The following is an 18,242-nucleotide window of genomic DNA, read 5'->3' as shown; positions in this document are numbered from 1 at the left end:
CTCCAAGTTCCTTCCCTGTTTGAGTGCCTGTCCTGTCTTCCCGTAGTAATGAACTACAATGAGGAATTATAAGCCAAATAAACACTTTCCTCCCAAACTTGCTTTTGGTCAAGATGTTTCATCGCAGCAATAGTAACAACTAGAGAAACGATGCTTAGAATCAATCCTGTAGATACTCTGGGAGACAGAAAAGGCTTATCTTTTGCCCTTAAGAAACTAACAATCTGCTTCAAGGGAAAGCTTTTCATGAAACACTTGAAAACCTACTCAAGACCATCACTAGTAGCAGGAAACACAACTCAACATCCATCACCAACTGTGCAATCTGTGGCATTCCCTTCAAAGCCCCGGAGGACTGTACGTAGGTACAACCCAGATTCTTCAACAATGCTGCATAAAAGGAATCTCAAAATGAGTCCGAGTGCATCGAGTTAATTTATAGGAGAAAGAACACAGGCAGTGGGAATCAAGTGTGGCTCCTAGGAGAAGAATGCGCCTACTAGCCTCTGCAGCAGGTAGCAGTGTGAGTGGTTTGGGGAGCTGGCCATTATCTCGTCGGAAGATGTAACCTACAAGGCTGAGAGGAAGATGTAGGGGCTATGTTCATTTTTCTTGTGGGAAGATGCTTTATATACAAGTGGAATTTTAAGATGGTGTATGACTGTACTAGCATACATTTCTTATGTGAGAAAGAAATAGAATTAAGACAAGATCATAGATCATTCCAGGTCTGACAGTGTAGGCACATACTCCCAGCTACCTGAGGTAGGAAATCGCAAGTACAGCCTGGGCAACTTGCAGACAGTCAGTCTCTCTCTCTCTCTCCTCTCTCACACTCACTCACTCACACACACACACACACACACAAAGGGAAAAAAAGGAAAGAAAGAAAGATTGAGGGCATTAGTGATTGACCTTTGCCTATAATGTGTAATACATGTGGCCCTCATTGGCCTTCCAGAGAAAAAGAGGTTAAACTGCTTCATTTTTAACCCTGAGTATAGTTAGTTAGCTAATAATAATAGTTTAATGGGGAGAATTAAATATAATTTTCTGTACACCCTTTCTATATAAGGAAGTCCCCAGACATATAGGTCAACACTCTTCTCTCTGTCAGCAAGCAACACGGCAATTCAGGTAAGGGAGAAGAGGGACTTTCTTCCTTTTATATGTTCCCTTAACTTTGTATTTCTAGTCTGCTCTAAGGCTGTATGCAAGAAGACCACGGGACAAACTCAAGGGCATAATCTGACCACTTGGTTTCAAAATCAATTTGGAGGAAAGATTTCATTGTTGGTGTTTTTATTCCAGAGATCAAATTCAGCATCTTATGACATACTAGGCAAATTATTTGTATTTTCTAACTGTATTTATTATAATAATTTTATTGTTTATGTAGGACACATGTGTGTGGAAGTACACATGCTATGTTGTAACACATGGAGTCTGTTTTTCTCTTTCTACCTTTACATGGGTTTCAGGTTGCCAGGCATGGGCAACAATTGCCTTTACCCACTAAGCCATCTCTGCAAGCCAGCTAAACAAATTATCACTGAGCTGTCTCTTCAGCTACTAAGACATTTTAATGTTTAAATAGATAATCCTTATTTGTTAGAGTGGGGAGGCAGGAATAGCAGGAGTGAAGGGGAAAAGACCTGGAGAGAGGATGAAATATCATGCTTATCAGGGATATGGACTTTGTTTTGAACAGCCGTGGTCCCATAGTATCAGACACAGTACCTTAAGTCAAAAGAAGTGCAGAGGGGCTGGAGAACTAGCTCATCCATTAAAAGAGCTTGCTGCTCAGGCATGAGGGCTGGAGTTTGGATCCAGCAACCGTAAAATAAGCGGGTCTTGTTCTGTACACAGCTGTAATCCATCTCTGAGCGGGTGGAGAAAAGGGATTTGCTGGCTTCCAGCCTAGCCCCCCAAAACACAAGTTCCAGGCTCAGAGAGAGATCCTGCCTCAAAGGACTAAGACAGAGAGTAACAGGGGAGGACATATGATACTCTCTATGTGCGTACACAATTGCTTGCACAAAACATCGGCACATAGACACACATAAGTGAAAGAAAAAACATGTAAATACTTGAAAGAAATGAAATCAAACATAGGTAAAAACTATCCCTCATGAAGACTGAGACAATGAGTCATAAACCAAAATAGGTAAAAGAATAAATATAATACAGTATAACCCAGAAGAACATTTTTTGAATACATACATACATGTATATGTATACACACACACACATACACACATACACACACCACACACACACGCACATATACAGTGAGGTTTCACATATATTATTGGTTGTATGTATATGCAATATACATACAGTATATGGCATTCCTGGGAACACTGAGAATGAAAAATGATATATGTACTCTAGTAAAAGACCTATATTTCCATTTAAAAAGATGATCAGAGGCAAAAAATAGTAAATAATTGTGAGAGAAAGAAAACTGGATTGTCATGTGATTTAAATATTTACTTATATAATAAAATTTCTGGGGGCTGGAGAGATGACTCTGTAGTTAAGAACACTGAGAACCCAGGTTCAATTCTGTAACTTCTGTTCCAGTGGACCTGATGCCCTCTACTGGCCGGCTTGGGCATTGCACACACGAGCGGACAGACATAAATGCAGGCACACACACGTAAAATAAAATAAAATAGGATGTATATGACTATTTTACTTGCATGTATGTCTGTGCACCATATGTATGCTTGGGGTCCACGGAGGTCAGAACAGGGCATCAGATACTCTGGAACGGAGTCAGGAAGGGTACTACGCGAGTGCCGAGAATTGTACCTGGGTTCTCTGTGAGAGCACTGAGCGCTCTGAACTTCAGAGACAGCTCTCTCCAGCCCCATTAGCCATTCTTTAAAAAGCACGAGATCTTTCTGAAGAATTGGTTCTAGCTTGAAACTCAGTAAACTCACTGGCCAGTGGACTATGTTAGAACGGGACTGGTAAGCATTAAATGTTCAGTTACTTGTAGAGATGAAACTAAATGGGTGTCTGTATCCGTCAGGGCATGGAACCACACGATGACTTGAATAGGGGGCAATAAGGGATTCTAATGGGACTGAAGTCAAGGCTAATTGGCTAGCGGAAGATAAGCTCTCTGTATGCAAGAGCCTTCCAGCTTAAAGAAAACCTGGACAAAAGGCCTCATCATGAAGCTGCCATCTCTCTCCTGCTGCTTGGGCTCCTGAATCAGGCCCCCATCACGGACATCAATCAGCCTTATTAAAGCTCTGAAATGGAGTAATGACTTGTTTCCTTGATGTTCAGTCTTTTGATTTTTCTTTTCCTTTAAAGTTAAAACCTGGAAGGACAGCTGTGAGTGTTAGGAACCAAACTCTTATATTTTGGGTTGTAAGCCTAGCCTTTAGCGGCTGAGCCATTCCTCTGGGCCTTACTATTATTTTCAGTAGGGTCTTGTTAGTTTTCTAACTCCTTGCGGCCCCCTGCCTCACCCTCCAGAGTTCTGGGACTACAAGCATGTACTACCACAACTAAGAAAATAGCTATTTTTTTTTTTTAAATCCAGATTTAAATTCATGCTTTGATAGGACTTCAGAGAACATTCTAGATATTTGGGGAGCCAAACATCTATTCTTTGGTTATGAGACTTGTTAGTTTGTAGTAAGAAGGCCACTTGTTTGTTTTTTGGATGCCCAGACTCCCTAAATAATCACACAAAACTGTATTAATTAAATCACTGCTTGGCCCATTAGCTTGAGCTTCTAATTTTTTTTTTTTTTTAGATTTTTATCAAGACAGGGTTTATCTGTAGCTTTGGAGCCTGCCCTGGAACTAGCTCTTGTAGAACAGGTTGGCCTTGAACTCACAAAGATCCACGTGCCTCTGCCTCCCCAAGTGCTGGGATTAAAGGCTTGAACCACTACCACCTGGCTAGCTCGAGTTTCTTACTGGATAGCTTTTACATCTTAATTTAACCCATCTCCATTAATCTGTGCATCACCACAAGGTGATCACCTACCAGCAAAGTTTTAGCACATCTGTCTCTGGCGGCTCCACGGCTTCTCTTTGACTCTGTCCTTCTTTGTCCCAACATTCGGTTTAATCTTCCCCACTTAGCTTTGTTCTATCCTATCAGGCCAAGCCAGTTTCTTTATTAACCAATGGTATTCACAGCATATAGAGGGGAATCTCATATCAATAAGCAAAGGGTTTTTTTTTTGATAAATTTATCATGCTATTTGAGTAATCCTTGCCAACGACATTTGATAAATAGGATGCCCAGTGCTCTGAATAAAATATGTATCCTAAAAATAATTTGATTTCTGTACTAACTTGTGGAAAACATATAATGAAGTATCTTTTTCCTGTATAACTAAACTTGGGGGGAAATGTTGAATAAGGCTTTTCTGCCCTCTTCCCGGGGTTGCTAAGCAGCATTAAGAAACTTACCCATTGCTCCCTTTGGGTGGATGAATGGAAGAAATAGGAGGTCACTGAGGCTTCTCCTCTGACTTAAAGCAAACTTTATTGTCAGTTGTAATCAAAAAAGCATACAACAAATAGCAATAAAATAATATTTTCCTTATTATAGATTTATTGATTATAGGAATTTGGGGGGACTTATATTTGTGTTTTCACTCATAGCAGACTTCTTGTTAACTCTGAGAAACACGTCACGCTCAATCCATAGCCTGCTGCCTTGTGTAAAATAAACAGACAGGACTTCAGGCAGCCAGTAGGGGGAGGAATTTCCAAAGCTAATCTCTTTCTCCAATCCTGCCTTCAAAAACTGAGACTCTCAACAGATTAATTCTCTGTTTTCTCTCCTCTCTCCCCTCTCCCCTCTTTTCCCTTCTTCTCTTCTCTTTTCCCCTACCCTCTTTTATTTGAGACAGGTTCTCACGTAGCCCAGGCAGGCCTTGAACTTGATATGTGTTTAGGGATGACCTTTAACTTCTGCTTCCCCTGCCTGTCTCCCCAGCACTAGGATTCGTGGTGTGTGTCACTGCATCCAGTTTATGCATTTCAAACCCAGCTCTTGTCTCTATTTTATTCTGATAGAATCCAAGTCTTGCTTGTCGGTTCCAGGATCTATCCATAAACACTGCCCATGAAATATGGCACAAGGAAAGATTATTATAGGGTAAGATTAGACTTGACTTTGAAATATAAGATTGGGATGAAGCAAAAGTATGGTTTTTGTATGAAGCCTGGCATCATTATCAGCTGAATGGGACAGGACAGAGGGAGAAAATGACTATCACATACGGGAGGAGAGAGAGAGAGAGAGAAAGAGAGAGAGAGAGAGAGAGAGAGAGAGAGAGAGAGAGTGTGGCTCAGCCAAAGAGTATTTGCCTAGCATGCAGAAGGCACTGGGTTCCATCCCCAACGTGGTGGGGGGAGCGACCATGAAGAGCACACATTTATAAGATAAAAGGGCGATTCAAATGAATATGGAAACATTGCTCTGCCCTGTTCTTTCCCTTAGACACACTGGAAGCGAGCCTCAGGGAAAAGCACAAAGTTCTTGATCTCCGAGATCAGGTCAGTCAGTCCTCCTGTGCTTAACTCACGTCTTTCCCTAGGAATTTCACCCTTGACAGTGGCTCCACCTCTCCTGGATCTCTTCCTAGTCTTCCCCTGAGATGGAGTCCACTAGCCTGAGGGCCCCTCTCCCCTGCCTGCTTCTTAATACCATGGTTATTTCTTTATTTTTTGCTGTGCCGAGATGAAACCTAGGGTTTCATGCATGATCAGCAAATGCCTGCCACTGAACTCTATTTCATTTCTAAAACTATTTCTTTTTGATTTTAACGTGTGTGTGTGAACATTGGCATTGGTGTCTGTGGAGGTCAAAAGAGGACATCAGAGTTCCTGAACTGGGAGTAAGGGCAGTTATGAGATGCCAGAGTGGACTCTAGTGCTCCTCAAGGGTGGCACGCTGCCCTTTGCCTCGGAGTCACCTCTCCAACCCTGCAGGTTTTCCTTCTTACTGGGTCTTACCATGATCACAACTGGAAGGCCCATTGCCCAGAGCTGTGGTTCTCAACCTGGGGGTCGTGACCCCTTTGAGGGACAAATGAACTTTCACAGGGGTCACCTAAGACCATTAGAAAGCAGAGACGTTTATATTATGATTCATAACAGTAGCAAAATTACAGTTATAAAGTGACAACAAAATTAAATTCACCCACCAAATCTTTGCTCTGTTCTTAGCCTGTCTTGCAGTCAAAAGAATGAAAACAAAATTCCCACAATTATTTTTGATCTCTTTGGGGACTTTATTGGCATCATGTACAGTGTTGTCTAAGATTAATACTCTGGCTGACTTTATTTTAAATAAATGCAAGCGTCATCTTTTTTTTTTAATTCAACAGGTTACCCCCAGATCAGTTTTTAAACCAACAAGGTTTTCTGTAGCAGGCTGGAAAGCTAAGGAAGCACTCAGTTTTGGTGATATTTGGAGAAAGGATTCATTCATTTTGAAGAAGATAAATTGCACAAATTTAAAAACAGATAACTTGCCAAGTTGAGCAAAATTCAAAATAACCAAGCCCTTTCCCTCAGTAATCCTCCTTTTAGGAATCTACTACGTAACAAAACATTACCAAACCAAGCACATTCCTGCAGGGTTATTTATAAAAGCAAAGCAAGAAAAAAATTCTGTGAAATCGCCATCAAAAATCCAGAGTAGCAGGCAGAAGGACAGAATGGTTTGTCAGTAAACCCAATAACAGGCTCTCTGAAAGTAACGCAGTATAACACAGAAAAGTTTTCACGGTTAATTACGAAGAAAAGGAGGTATTAAAAGTGTAGGACATTAAGTTTGATCAAGAATATATAATTTACATATACAATATTTTTTGTTTTGAGACAGAGTCTCATAAAACTCAAGTTGGCCTCAAACTTGCTATGCAGCTGAGGATGACCTCAGACTCCAGATTGTTCTGCCTACATCGTTCATGCGCCAGGGTCACAGGTGTCTGCTATCATATCCAGCTGGAGATATTAATTGACAATGAATGTTTGATTAATTTTATTTATTTATTTATTTATTTATTTATTTATTTATTATGTATATAGTCCTGCAGACCAGAAGAGGGCACCAGATCTCATTACAGATGGCTGTGAGCTACCCTGTGGTTGCTGGGAATTGAACTTAGGACCTCTGGAAGAACAGCCAGTGCTCTTAACCTCTGAGTTATCTCTCTAGCCAGGACATTTGATTAATTGTAAAAGATTAATTTCATAAAATATTGGAGAAAGAGTCTACTTACCATTGGCACTTTGTACTTAACATAAAAAAACCCCAATACTGTTTCTTGTTTGCTTACCTCTAATCTATTTTTAATCTGAAACTGGCTACTTGCAAAAAATGGTAGCTATAGCCTTCAATCCCAGCACTTGGCAGGCGAATCAACCACTGGGTGTATCAACCACATTTCATGGCAGGCCCCATGCCCAGGAGCAGTTAGCTGACCAACACCAAATAGACTCCATTTTATTGTATGTACATATACTTTTGAGGGGGTGGGAGGCTTGGCTTTTTTTTATCTTTTAAAGTTTTATTTTATTTATTTATTTATTTATTTATTTATTTATTTATTTATTTTTTTGAGAGAGAAAGAACATGGAATGGGTTGGTAAGGAGGTGGAAGGATGTAGGAGGGACTAGAGGAGAAAAACTATGATCAAAATATATTGTATAAATTTTTTAAAGCCAACTTGAGAGAGAGAGAGAAGGGGGAAGAAGAGAGACTATGAATGAGCAGGCATATGATGTACTGGGCTCAGAGAACAACCTTAGATTTAAGGTCTAGCTTTGGACACGCAGTATTTTCGACCCTTACAACCTTTCTGTCCCCTTTCCCACAGTAACCTCTGAGCGTTGTGGAAGAATGTGTTGGGACAATGCCTCTCCAGACACCATAGGCTATCAAATAAAAAGTCTGGTGGCAGGGAAGGGTACCCTCCTTTTGAGTTGTTGGTCAATAGGGCCCTAGTTTCCACCAAACATGACATGTTATGGCTATTGTTCTTGGCTGTCCCCAGAATTTTGCGAGAAGGCTCTGTGGCTGAAGACACCACATAGTGGAGCCCTAGAGCATGGAGATGTCCCTCTCATACTCACCTGGTGGCTTCATTCTTACTGACTAGCTTTCATACTTCTAGAAGTTTCGATTTATGCTACTGTTGGAGTAGAGTATCCAACACTATCACTCAGCTGCGACCCCTATGAGCTATATAATGGCTAGCCTGACAAGAACGGCTTCTGGTGCAATAACATCACAAGTGTTTTAAGAGTAACCAGACACTTTCTGATTGGATTTATAGACCGCTCCCTAAAACAGGACTCATTCCTGGTACTGCTGACTGGGTCAAAACCCCTTGACTGGCTAGTTCCTAGGCTCTAGGGGGAAACCTATTACAGTTCTTCCTATAAGTGGACATAATGTAAACCGTTCCCTAAGTTATCTGTATACTCATAGATTGGTGCATCTCTCAGCCCTCAGCAGAGAAGCTCTTATAGTAGATGGTGACGACCACAGTGGCCCATTGACTCGTCAGGGCGCAGAGAAGACACTGTGGAGCGCTCAGCTGGTGCCGTCACTATGTTGCTAATTTTTAGGTGGCCATATTGTTGAGGTTTCATGAATGCAGCTTTCCTGCCATACACAGGAGACTTTCAGCAGAGAGTTTGGTCCTCTGACTCTTACAATCTTCCCATTCCTTCTTCTGTGATGTTCTTTGCGCCTTGGATGTGGGGCTTGGCTTGTAATTGTATCAGTTGCATTGAACCCTGGGGCCATTATGAGTTGAGACCATTTCTCTCACTCACGGCCCAGGGTGAACGGCTTGTGCTCTTCCTCGTTCTGCTTCCCCAAGGATTGCAGGCCTGTGTTGCTGCCACATCCAGCCCCTCCTTTTTTGGATGTGAATTTCGGGGAGCTGAACTCATGCTTGCACAGTGAGCGCTTTGCTTATTGGTCTCTCTCGCCAGCACTGATTCTGTTAAAGGGTTACCTCATATTAGAGGTGTCAGGCATTGGTTGGATGGGCACACCACCTCTGCTGGTTCCCAGATGGAAACCAGATCACGTGACCCTCATGATGACCTCTGCCTAGTGAATGCAAGAACATGCTGACTTTCTTAAAGGATTAATGAGGGGTGAGCCTACTTCCTAATTGATGACAAGCTATTGGGATTGCTTCTCTCTCCTAGGATATCGGAGGAAAACAGACGTACACTTCTGTGAACTGTAGAGGAGGTTAATTTAATTAGAGAACGTGGCTGTCTTAGCCAGTTGGTAGAAGCAGCATGCAGAATGTAGGCCATATTGCTGGCATAATTATTTTAGACGCTAACAAGTGAGAGAGCATTTCTGCGAATGCTGGGAAGCGAATCTTGGTTGCTGACAACAGGGCCCCATTACTTTTTACATTCACCGCATGCAGGGCCATCATGTTCCATCTTCCTTCTTCTCATCCTTGTGAAAAAAACAAAAACAAAAACAAAAAACAAAAAACAAAAAAACCACCGAAAACAAGCCCTAAAAAACAAAGGACCCTAACCTAGAGAGTCTGGTCAGGTATCTGGATCACTCAGATGTTCAAGAACAGTTTTCTGTAGATATGCATGGTTAGCTTCCTTCTGATTAAATCTGTCGAATAAATACTGACATTTATGCTTTAGTTTGCCATCGTAAATGGCGCCAAGTTTATAAGAGGATAGGGGATGCCTGGGGATTCATTCAGAGTTTCTGTGTATCCCAGACCAGGAAGAACACACACACTTACACCCCCTTTGAAAACTGTATTTCAGGGAATGTGTGCATGTGTGTGTGTGTGTGTGTGTGTGTGTGTGTGTGTGTGTGTTAACTTTTGACATGTCCCTGTCTAAGGAGGACAGCTCTGAGGAGCTGAGCCTTTCCACTTCCCTCTGTGGGTTCCAGAGATTGAACTCAGGCCCTGAGATCTCTAGCACTTTTACCATCTGAATCACCCAGCCTGCCCCTTCTCTGGTATTTTGGGGGCAAGATAGCCCAGGCTAGCCTCAACTTCAACATTTTTCTACCTCAACCTCTCAGTGATGAGATCAGAGGAGTACACCACCACCCCTGGCCTTTCCCAGGAAGAATCTTTACACGGCTCCTGTGAATAGTTCTCTCGGTGTCTCCCATCTTTGTGATGCCACAGGAGAGGCCTTCAACGTCCATAAAAGACTGGTTTATTGGAACTGGATTGCAGAAAGCAGTTGTGTTCCTGGCTCCTGTGCTCTGTGTCCGCCTGACTCTGGCATTGTGTCACAATTTGAGACTTGGTCATCTCAAAGCCGGGCAGGCTGCTGGAGGACACGTGTTCTTAGTGTCAGCCCTGTTAGGAAAGGCACTTTGTTCATTGTGTGGATGTGACTATGCCCCGTGGGAACAATGAACAAGAAAGAAAAGGCCACCAGTCTTTGCAAGCCAATCTTGAGCTTCCTAATCAACTCTACATCATTGTTATATTCATACAAAGACTTCCCTGATGAGTCTACTGACTTTCCAGTAAAACTAACCAATTCATGAGGTTATCACTAAGCATATTTGAAGCAGACCTGGTTTCTGTTTAGTTGCCAGAATAAATTGTTGATCTTAGGGAATTATCAATGGGATCTATCTATCTACTATGCATGCATTTATCTATCTATCTATCTATCTATCTATCTATCTATCTATCTATCTAATTTATCTATCATCTATAGATAGGGTCTCAAGTAGCTCCAGGCTGGCTGCAAACTGGCTAAGTAGTCAAGGATGGCCTTGAACTTCTGATCCTTCTGCTCTTTTCTCCTAAGCTTGGTCATCACACCTGTTTAATGTAGTTTGAACCCAGGGTTTCATGCCTAGGAGTCAAAACTCTAACAACTTAGCTACCTTCTCAGTGTTAATAAGAATAATATGAAAAAGCGCAGCTCTGCCGGCAAAAAGTAATCCAATTAGGTCAAATCAAACCAAATCAAAATGCCCATTGTTTTATTAAGCATGATGCTCTCAGGTGGCCAAGGGCATGGCAGGAGACAGGAAAGCAGTGAGCCCATGAAGACCTGAAAACCACGTGTTATTCCTCTGGGAACCCACTTAAATACCCTGTGGGAGTGGTCCTGACTGCCCACCCTGGGGTCAGGACCTGGCATGCTGGGATTTGGAGTCCAGACCAAAGCAACTCCCAGGTCAGGGAGGCTGGGATGGATGCCAGGGGCTGGGGGCTATGCTCCAGACTTAACATTCAGCATTAGCTGAGTTTTATTTTTTATTTTATTTTGCTTTTCAGGGCAGGGTTTCTCTATGTAACCCTGATGTTGCCTTGGCTGTCTTAGAACTCACTCAGTAGACAAGGCTGGCCTCAAACTAGGAGATCTACCTGCCAAGTGCTGGATTAAAGACATGTACCACCACTGCTTGGTTATCTGATTTTTTTAAAATATTTTTTTCTGTAATGTTGGAAAATGGAATTTAAAAATTGGCATTATGGTTTAGTAAGGGTCATATCTTTCATTTGGTTCTTTTGGTCATCATGAGGAATCATTTTTTAAAAATTATGACTGATGGTCCTAAAAGTGTTTTTTTTTGGTTTGGTTGTCGCTTTGAGACACAGTCTTCTGTAGCCCAGGATGACCTTGAACTCACTAGGGACCTGACCATGACCCTGAAAGCCTCTACCTCCCAAGCGCTGGGATTCCAGGCCCGTGTCACCACACACTGCTTCTAAAATGCAAAGTCTCAAATGAAAGAAAGCGGCCTCGGATCCCAAACATCTAAAGTTGCAGCTTTAGGCAAAAACTTATCTTAGACTATGAAACCAGACTTTGTGCTGGAGGGAAACCCGAACACAAATTCTCTTCGGCAAACATTACCCTTTGTTCCTTGTCTATTCTGTGCCAAGTTACTAAACAAACAGAGGAACAAAAGCCATCTGGAGCGACCCGAGTGAACATCGGTGGGGTGACTCGGGCTGGTTTCTCTCCTACAAGCAGAGCAGACAGACACTTCATTCTGCACAGAATTAGAATTACTGAACTGTGCTCAAGAAGGCTAACATTATAAAACCAGCGTGTCTCCATTGCAGGGACAAAAGCCCTCAAAATGGCTGTCAAAACTGCATCTGTACCTACCGTGGAACAGACAGTCCCAACGTTTTCAAATGAGTTCTTTGTAACAAGCATGTTTAATGAGATTCATTTGGGGAATATTCAGCTCATGAAACGATTCCTGAGGAGCTGGGTTCAGAGACAAGGACTTTTGAGCTGCATCTATCTACTGGCTGACATTTTCAGTTGTGTACCACAAAGACATCCTGAAAACACACGTCTAAGACTGAACCACGAGCCAGCCATGATGGCTCGTGCCTGCATCCGCTGTGCTCACAGGGCTGTGGTGGGAGAATTGTGGTGAATCCAAGGCCCAGCATGGGCTATGGAGCAAGTTCCAGTCCAGCCTGGAACTCAGCCTGGAGTTCTCTCAAACACTGTATTAAGGAAAGAACGCTGAACAGTTTTTCCCCTGTTTACTTCCTACCCGTGTGTCCTACCATAGGAAATGGGCGATTATAACTCTATGACGGAAAGTATCAGGGGCCTCTTCTGGTTTAAGTGTGCAATGCCCTCACAGACTCAAATGTTTGAACACTTCATCTCCAGTAAGTGATGCTGATTTTAAAGGTAATGGAAGCTTTTTAGGGAGTGGAGCATCGCTAGGGGTTGTGGGCCACGGTCCTCAAGATTTGATAGCCAGGGCCCACTTCCTGTCTAGCTCTCCGCCATGTGTCCAGCTACCTCACATTCCTCCTGCCACACCTTCCCCACTGAGATAGACTGTGTCCCTTAAAACTGGAAGCCACAATAAACGCACCCTTTCTGAAATGGTTTCTTATGACGTGTTTAAACAAGTGGCTTATGCAGGGCCGAAAACTGGAGATGCAGCTGAGGAAGACTGGATAACTGTGGGGAATATGTGTGACTGTAGCCACACTGAGAGGTAGGGACAAGCGGATAGAAACAGGCTATGGACATCAAGAATACGGATCTGGGGAGATGGGTCCAGATGCACGCAGACGCGAGAGCCATCTACACAGGTGATGAACTGAAGGGAGACAAATGAGGTAGGGACGAGAGGAGGCAGGGACGCTTCACACACAGGACAGGCCGGTGTCTAGAACCTTCACTGATGAGTGTGAAGGAACCACTGGATTTGGTGACTGCTAAGCACTCCAGAGAGGGGCCAGGCGGAGCAAAGAATCGCAGCTGGAGCAAGCTGAGGCGGCCTCCACTCGGCCTGCTGCTGCCGGCCTGCTGCTGCTGCTTCTCCTCGTGCAAGGCGCTAATGCCCCTGGATTCCAGCTTCCTCCTCTTCACAACAACATTCCCGAGACAGAGTCATGCTGTCTAAGAAGATGAAGTAGACTCTTCCACGAGCGAAGGAATAAGGGAGCCACATGGTACGTGTTCCCTACCATTTCCACAGACATGTGGCTTAGAACCGACTCACCTCAAGAGGTCTCGCTGTAAAAGGGAAGACTCTTCAGAAACAGTCTGTCAGGGTTGGGGGCAGTGTTATCCAGGACAGGGTTTACAACAAAGACTTGCTTTGGGGTTTTCATTTTCATCCTGAAACACTAAGGAGGCACGGAAGGCCCCTGATGCTTGACTCTCGGCCACTTATTTTTCTTTCTAAAAAACTGGTCAGATAAGGCCATTTAAATGCTAATATGTAGCATTCTGACAGTGATTTTTGTTTTCACTTTAAAAAGTTTAAGTTTATGTGTATGTGTGTGACTGTGTGTGCAAATGACTGAGTGTGCAAGTGTACTACATGCATGCGGATGCCCACGGAGGCCAGAAAAGGATGTCAGATCCCTTGGACCTGGAGTTACAGGCGGTTTGATCTGTCATGTGGGTGCTGGAATCGAACCTGAGTCCTCTACTATAGCAGCAAAGCTCTTAACCGCTGAGCCATGTCTCCAGTTACATATTGACTTTTTAAAAGTAATTTTGTTTTTGCTTATGTGTGCACTATGTGTGTGTGTGTGTGTGTGTACTGGCATGCATATTCATGACGTACATGTAGAGACAGAGGACAAACTGCATATGTCAGCTCTCTCCTTTCAACACATGGTTCCTGGAGATCAAGCTCAGGGTGTCAGGTTTGACATTAGGCACCTCCATCCCGAGCCATCTCGCTGGCCCTGTAACCTTTTTTTTTTTTCTGGACAGTGTCTCACTTTGTATCCGGGAATGACCCCAAATAAATGAACCAACGAGCAAGCATGCAAGCAACAACCAACAAAACCACCCAGAATTCATCTCAGTATTTAAACAATTAGTTTTTACTTAGTTTAAGTTTACTGTTCAAAAATGATATTTACTAAAGCCACAACATTATTCGTAAGGACAGAACTTTTATAGCAAAACTTTGATACAAGAACATCAGTGATCTGAATACTATGTGGATATAGAAGCTATTCAAAAAATGAAAATGATAACGCAGAGGCCTTCATCGGCACAATCTAGGCGCTCCTACTGGTTCCGAAAGCGTTATGCTACAATATGACCCAAGAAACTGCAGCGTTCCCAGGGCCGTGCAGAGAAGATGCGGAGAAGCGTCACTGCTCACTTGAAAAAGCACAGACTACCAAGACTAAAGAAGCGGAGCGGAGCCAAACAACGACAGTGCAAGAAGCAATCGCCTGGCTCTCTGGCGTTCAGCCTGGCAAGCCTCGTGGATGGAAAAGGAGCTGGTCTCAAACAAGCATTAGAGACTGTATGGGGCACTGGCTAACACGAGCGACTTGGAAACTGGAAAGCAAAGGCTGAGCCATTCTCGGAGCAGAGCTGCAAGCAGTTAAAAAGCGCAATGAGGACCGCGTCCCCTCCCGCCCTCTGGCTTCAGGACGGGCAGACAAATAAGAGTTTTCAGGGGCTGCGGCGGGAAATATTTAAGGTGAAAAGTTAGAATTTCTTTTGTTTTTCTGTAATTGCAAAGGGTATATTGTCTTTCCCAGGACCAAGAAACCGAGTTTGGTCCTTGGAATTTCCTGCGTGTGTGTACATGTGTGTATAAAAACATGGACTAAAGTATTTATTCATGCTGACAGGACAGTCACACTGATAAAGGTGAACGTGTAAAAATGAAAAATAGAGTCATACTTTTCAGGGCACGAGACTATTTTATCATGTTAAGCTTGTCTAGAAGGTGAAAACACACATCGATTCTCTAAGGCTTCATGTTTCAACTAGCAGCTAAACCTAAGCGAAGACACGAGCAGGGATCTTACTTGTCAGTTACGGTGTTCAGGATACGACGGGAACAGAATTCCTTCTCCTTTAACTCTGGTGCGCTCATGTGGAATTAAAAATCACACACAATTCATGATCCAATGCTAAATATTTCAGAATGCCCACAAAAGCAAGCCAGGTAGGACACCGCTTCCACAGCACGGAACGGCGGGAGGCTGACATAGAGGCCGGGGCAAGGGTGACGTCTAGTTCCTAGCAGCTGCTTGCTTCTGCTTGTTTGCTAGAGGAGACTCAGGGAAGGACAGCTCCTGCAGGTTAGGCCATGATTTCTGCAGGTTCGGTAACCAGTTTGGATCCATCCCATACGGTCTTGAACTGCTCAGGAACTGGAAATTCTCTCTGGAAGAAGTCGAGAAGACAGAGTTATTTACGTGAAAGCTTCCTTTTGCAAACAGGTGGAAGGCTGACAGATGTCATCTGGTAGGTGAGAAAAACTGCATCAAATCCCAATCTACACCATTTGAGAGGTCCCAGTCACATGCAGACCCACGTGTTCTGTGACTGCATGCCGGGGTCGTCCTGACTGTATTTACAAAGAGCCAGGCTTGCTTTTAGAGACAGGTCTCACGCAGCCAGGCTAGCTTTGAACTCACTATGTACTTGAGTGAGGCTGACTTTCAACATCTGATCCTGAGTTTTGGGATTACAGGCATGGCCGAGGGTTAAGGTACCGCCGGAGGTAGAACCCAGGGCCTCATTCGTGGGAGGCAAATACTACAAGTGAGCTATACCCCGAGCCCAAAGTAGGCATTCTTTTTTTTAAATTTATTTGTTTCTTTATTAATTAATTAAAGATTTCTGTCTCTTTCCCACCGCCGCCTCCCTTTCCCTCTCCCTCCCCCAATCCAAAGTAGGCATTCTTACAAGAACCAGACACCAAACTCAGGTTATCTTCAAAGGCCTTATGAGCTTGGTGCTACTGAGATGCCACCTGCAGGGAGTGGAGGCTTGAGATGAGATGTTCAGCAACTGGCCCCGGATGGCAGCACCAATGAACAGAATGCCCAGTGTGTAAGTCCAGCCAGTCTCTCTTAGCCATTGTTCTCCATCAAACCTGAACATGCCCTCAATCATCCCATGATCTTATTAATTCTGATTCGGCAGGGCTGGGGAAGAGAGTAAGAAGCTCTGGTCATCAAACTCTCAGGGGACATCAGTGTGTGAATGGAGCCCAAACTTGTCTATTCTTTGAGACACTGTAGAAGTGTTCTTTGGGCATGAGAATACACCACACACACACACACACACACACACACACACACACACACACACACACTCACTCATGCCCCTCAGCTCTAGCTTCTCTATCTTCACTAGACTTCCTGTACAGTCTTGAGAAGTGATTTGTTTACTTATTTTGCTGCAGTAATGAAGGAATTCTAGAATGAGAGCTTCAATAGAAAAATCAAGTGATTTTTGATATGGGGTCTTACGCTGTGTAGCCCCAGCTGGCCTTGTACTCATGATTCTCCTACCTCAAGCTCCCAAGTACTAAGACTATAAATGCATGTCTTGGTCTTTAACCTACAGTAGAAATACCTTGAGTGATCTAAGGCACGTGTGCGCCTGGTATCACTTCTGGCACTCTTCTTCAAGTGTAGCCAAGGCCTTGGCTTTGTTCTCAGGTACGCTACAGACCTCAAGCTGGGCACCGAGTCCAGGGTCTACTGCATGCTAGGTGCATGCGCCATCATGAAGGGGCCTCTTTGATAGTAAGATGCTGCAGCATCAAAGACACAGATACAGCCCCCGCTCTTCTCTGGGAGGTTGGTTTCTATCAGTATGAAGCATGCCCACTGTCTGACATTCGAACACCCAAGGCAGGGTCTGCACTGCTCCCTCCCACCTCCGGCTGGAAAATGTGTGAAGAGGATCCAACAACTTGAGGGAGCAATGCCACTGACCCAAACAGGCAAGACTACATTTCAGTACAAAAGTTTAGGCTTTGATTATAGACATTCTTTAAGCTGCTGGGTCTCCATCTGGGCTCCATAATGGAATCCACCTGAACATCTTTAACAATTGCAGATGCCTGGTAGCAGGCTCAGAGACCAGCTCGAGTCTGAAGTGCTCACCCAAACCCCACTGCTTGTCTTAATTGGTACAGTTTCCCTACAGCTGAACGTTCTGCTTACATACCTACGAAGACCAGGGACGGCTCAGTATATAGATAGCCAGCTGTCCTACTCGGCTCCCCGTCTGTATTTGCGGAGAACCCAAGAGGGGATGCTTGTCTACCTTAAAGTCAGTCTCTGTACCCAAAGTGGTGAATCAATGCCCATTGTTTGCAAAATATCATGCCTGAAACTCAGATGAGGAACTCTAGGCTGCAGCATGTGGCATGTGTGGTAGAGCTGAAGAAAGCCTGGATGGGTGTGGATAATCTCTGCTTAAGAAAATCAACCTGTCTGTTGACTGCTCTTGAGAGAGCTGCTAACTGACCCATCTGGCTGGCATGGCCCCTCTCCGCAAGGCATGCTCGTTAAAGCTCTTGGTTTGCTGCCTCCTCCTGCCTCACACAGTTAGCATTCTCCATGTGCTTCTTCTTCTGCTTCCCTGCAGCAACAACCACAAACTGAGATGCCATACTTCAGACTCCAAAGAAACGGAATGTATTCAGTCTCACTCAGTTTTAACGTGTGAAGCTGTGGTTCTGAGAGAAGCTTCCTTTAGAAGCTGCTTCACTGGGGAGATGTGAAGAAAGGAAATTCTGGCTGAATTACTTGGGCTAGTGTTTCCAAATGAGGAATTCCATGGGCTGATAGTATAAGAATTTATTTGGGAGCCTGCTGAGAAACACGGTTCTGGGGCTGGGGATGTGGGCAAGGTGCTTGTCTGTCTAGGCAGGAGGACGTAAGTTTGGAGCCCCTAAACCCATCCATAAAGCAGATGCTATGTTGCACACCTGTGA

General features: G+C 43.8%; 1 protein-coding gene across 1 annotated transcript in view; it reads right to left on the bottom strand.

The window, feature by feature from the left end:
* Positions 1 to 14,333: 14,333 nt before the first annotated feature.
* The window catches only part of Cap2 (cyclase associated actin cytoskeleton regulatory protein 2), a 133,555-nt gene continuing 129,646 nt past the window's right edge, over positions 14,334 to 18,242 (bottom strand). The window contains exon 13 of the mRNA XM_050144425.1: positions 14,334 to 15,670. Coding sequence (XP_050000382.1) covers positions 15,587 to 15,670 — 84 coding nt within the window. The 3' untranslated portion in view covers positions 14,334 to 15,586. The remainder of the gene's footprint in view (positions 15,671 to 18,242) is intronic.

Source organism: Alexandromys fortis, unplaced genomic scaffold (genome assembly GCF_014885135.2).
Source record: "Alexandromys fortis isolate MF-2015 unplaced genomic scaffold, M_Fortis_MF-2015_v1.1 scaffold_1, whole genome shotgun sequence".
Taxonomy (NCBI): Eukaryota; Metazoa; Chordata; class Mammalia; order Rodentia; family Cricetidae; genus Alexandromys; species Alexandromys fortis.
Note: the sequence above shows the minus strand (reverse complement) of the source record. Positions and strands in the feature narration are given on the sequence as shown.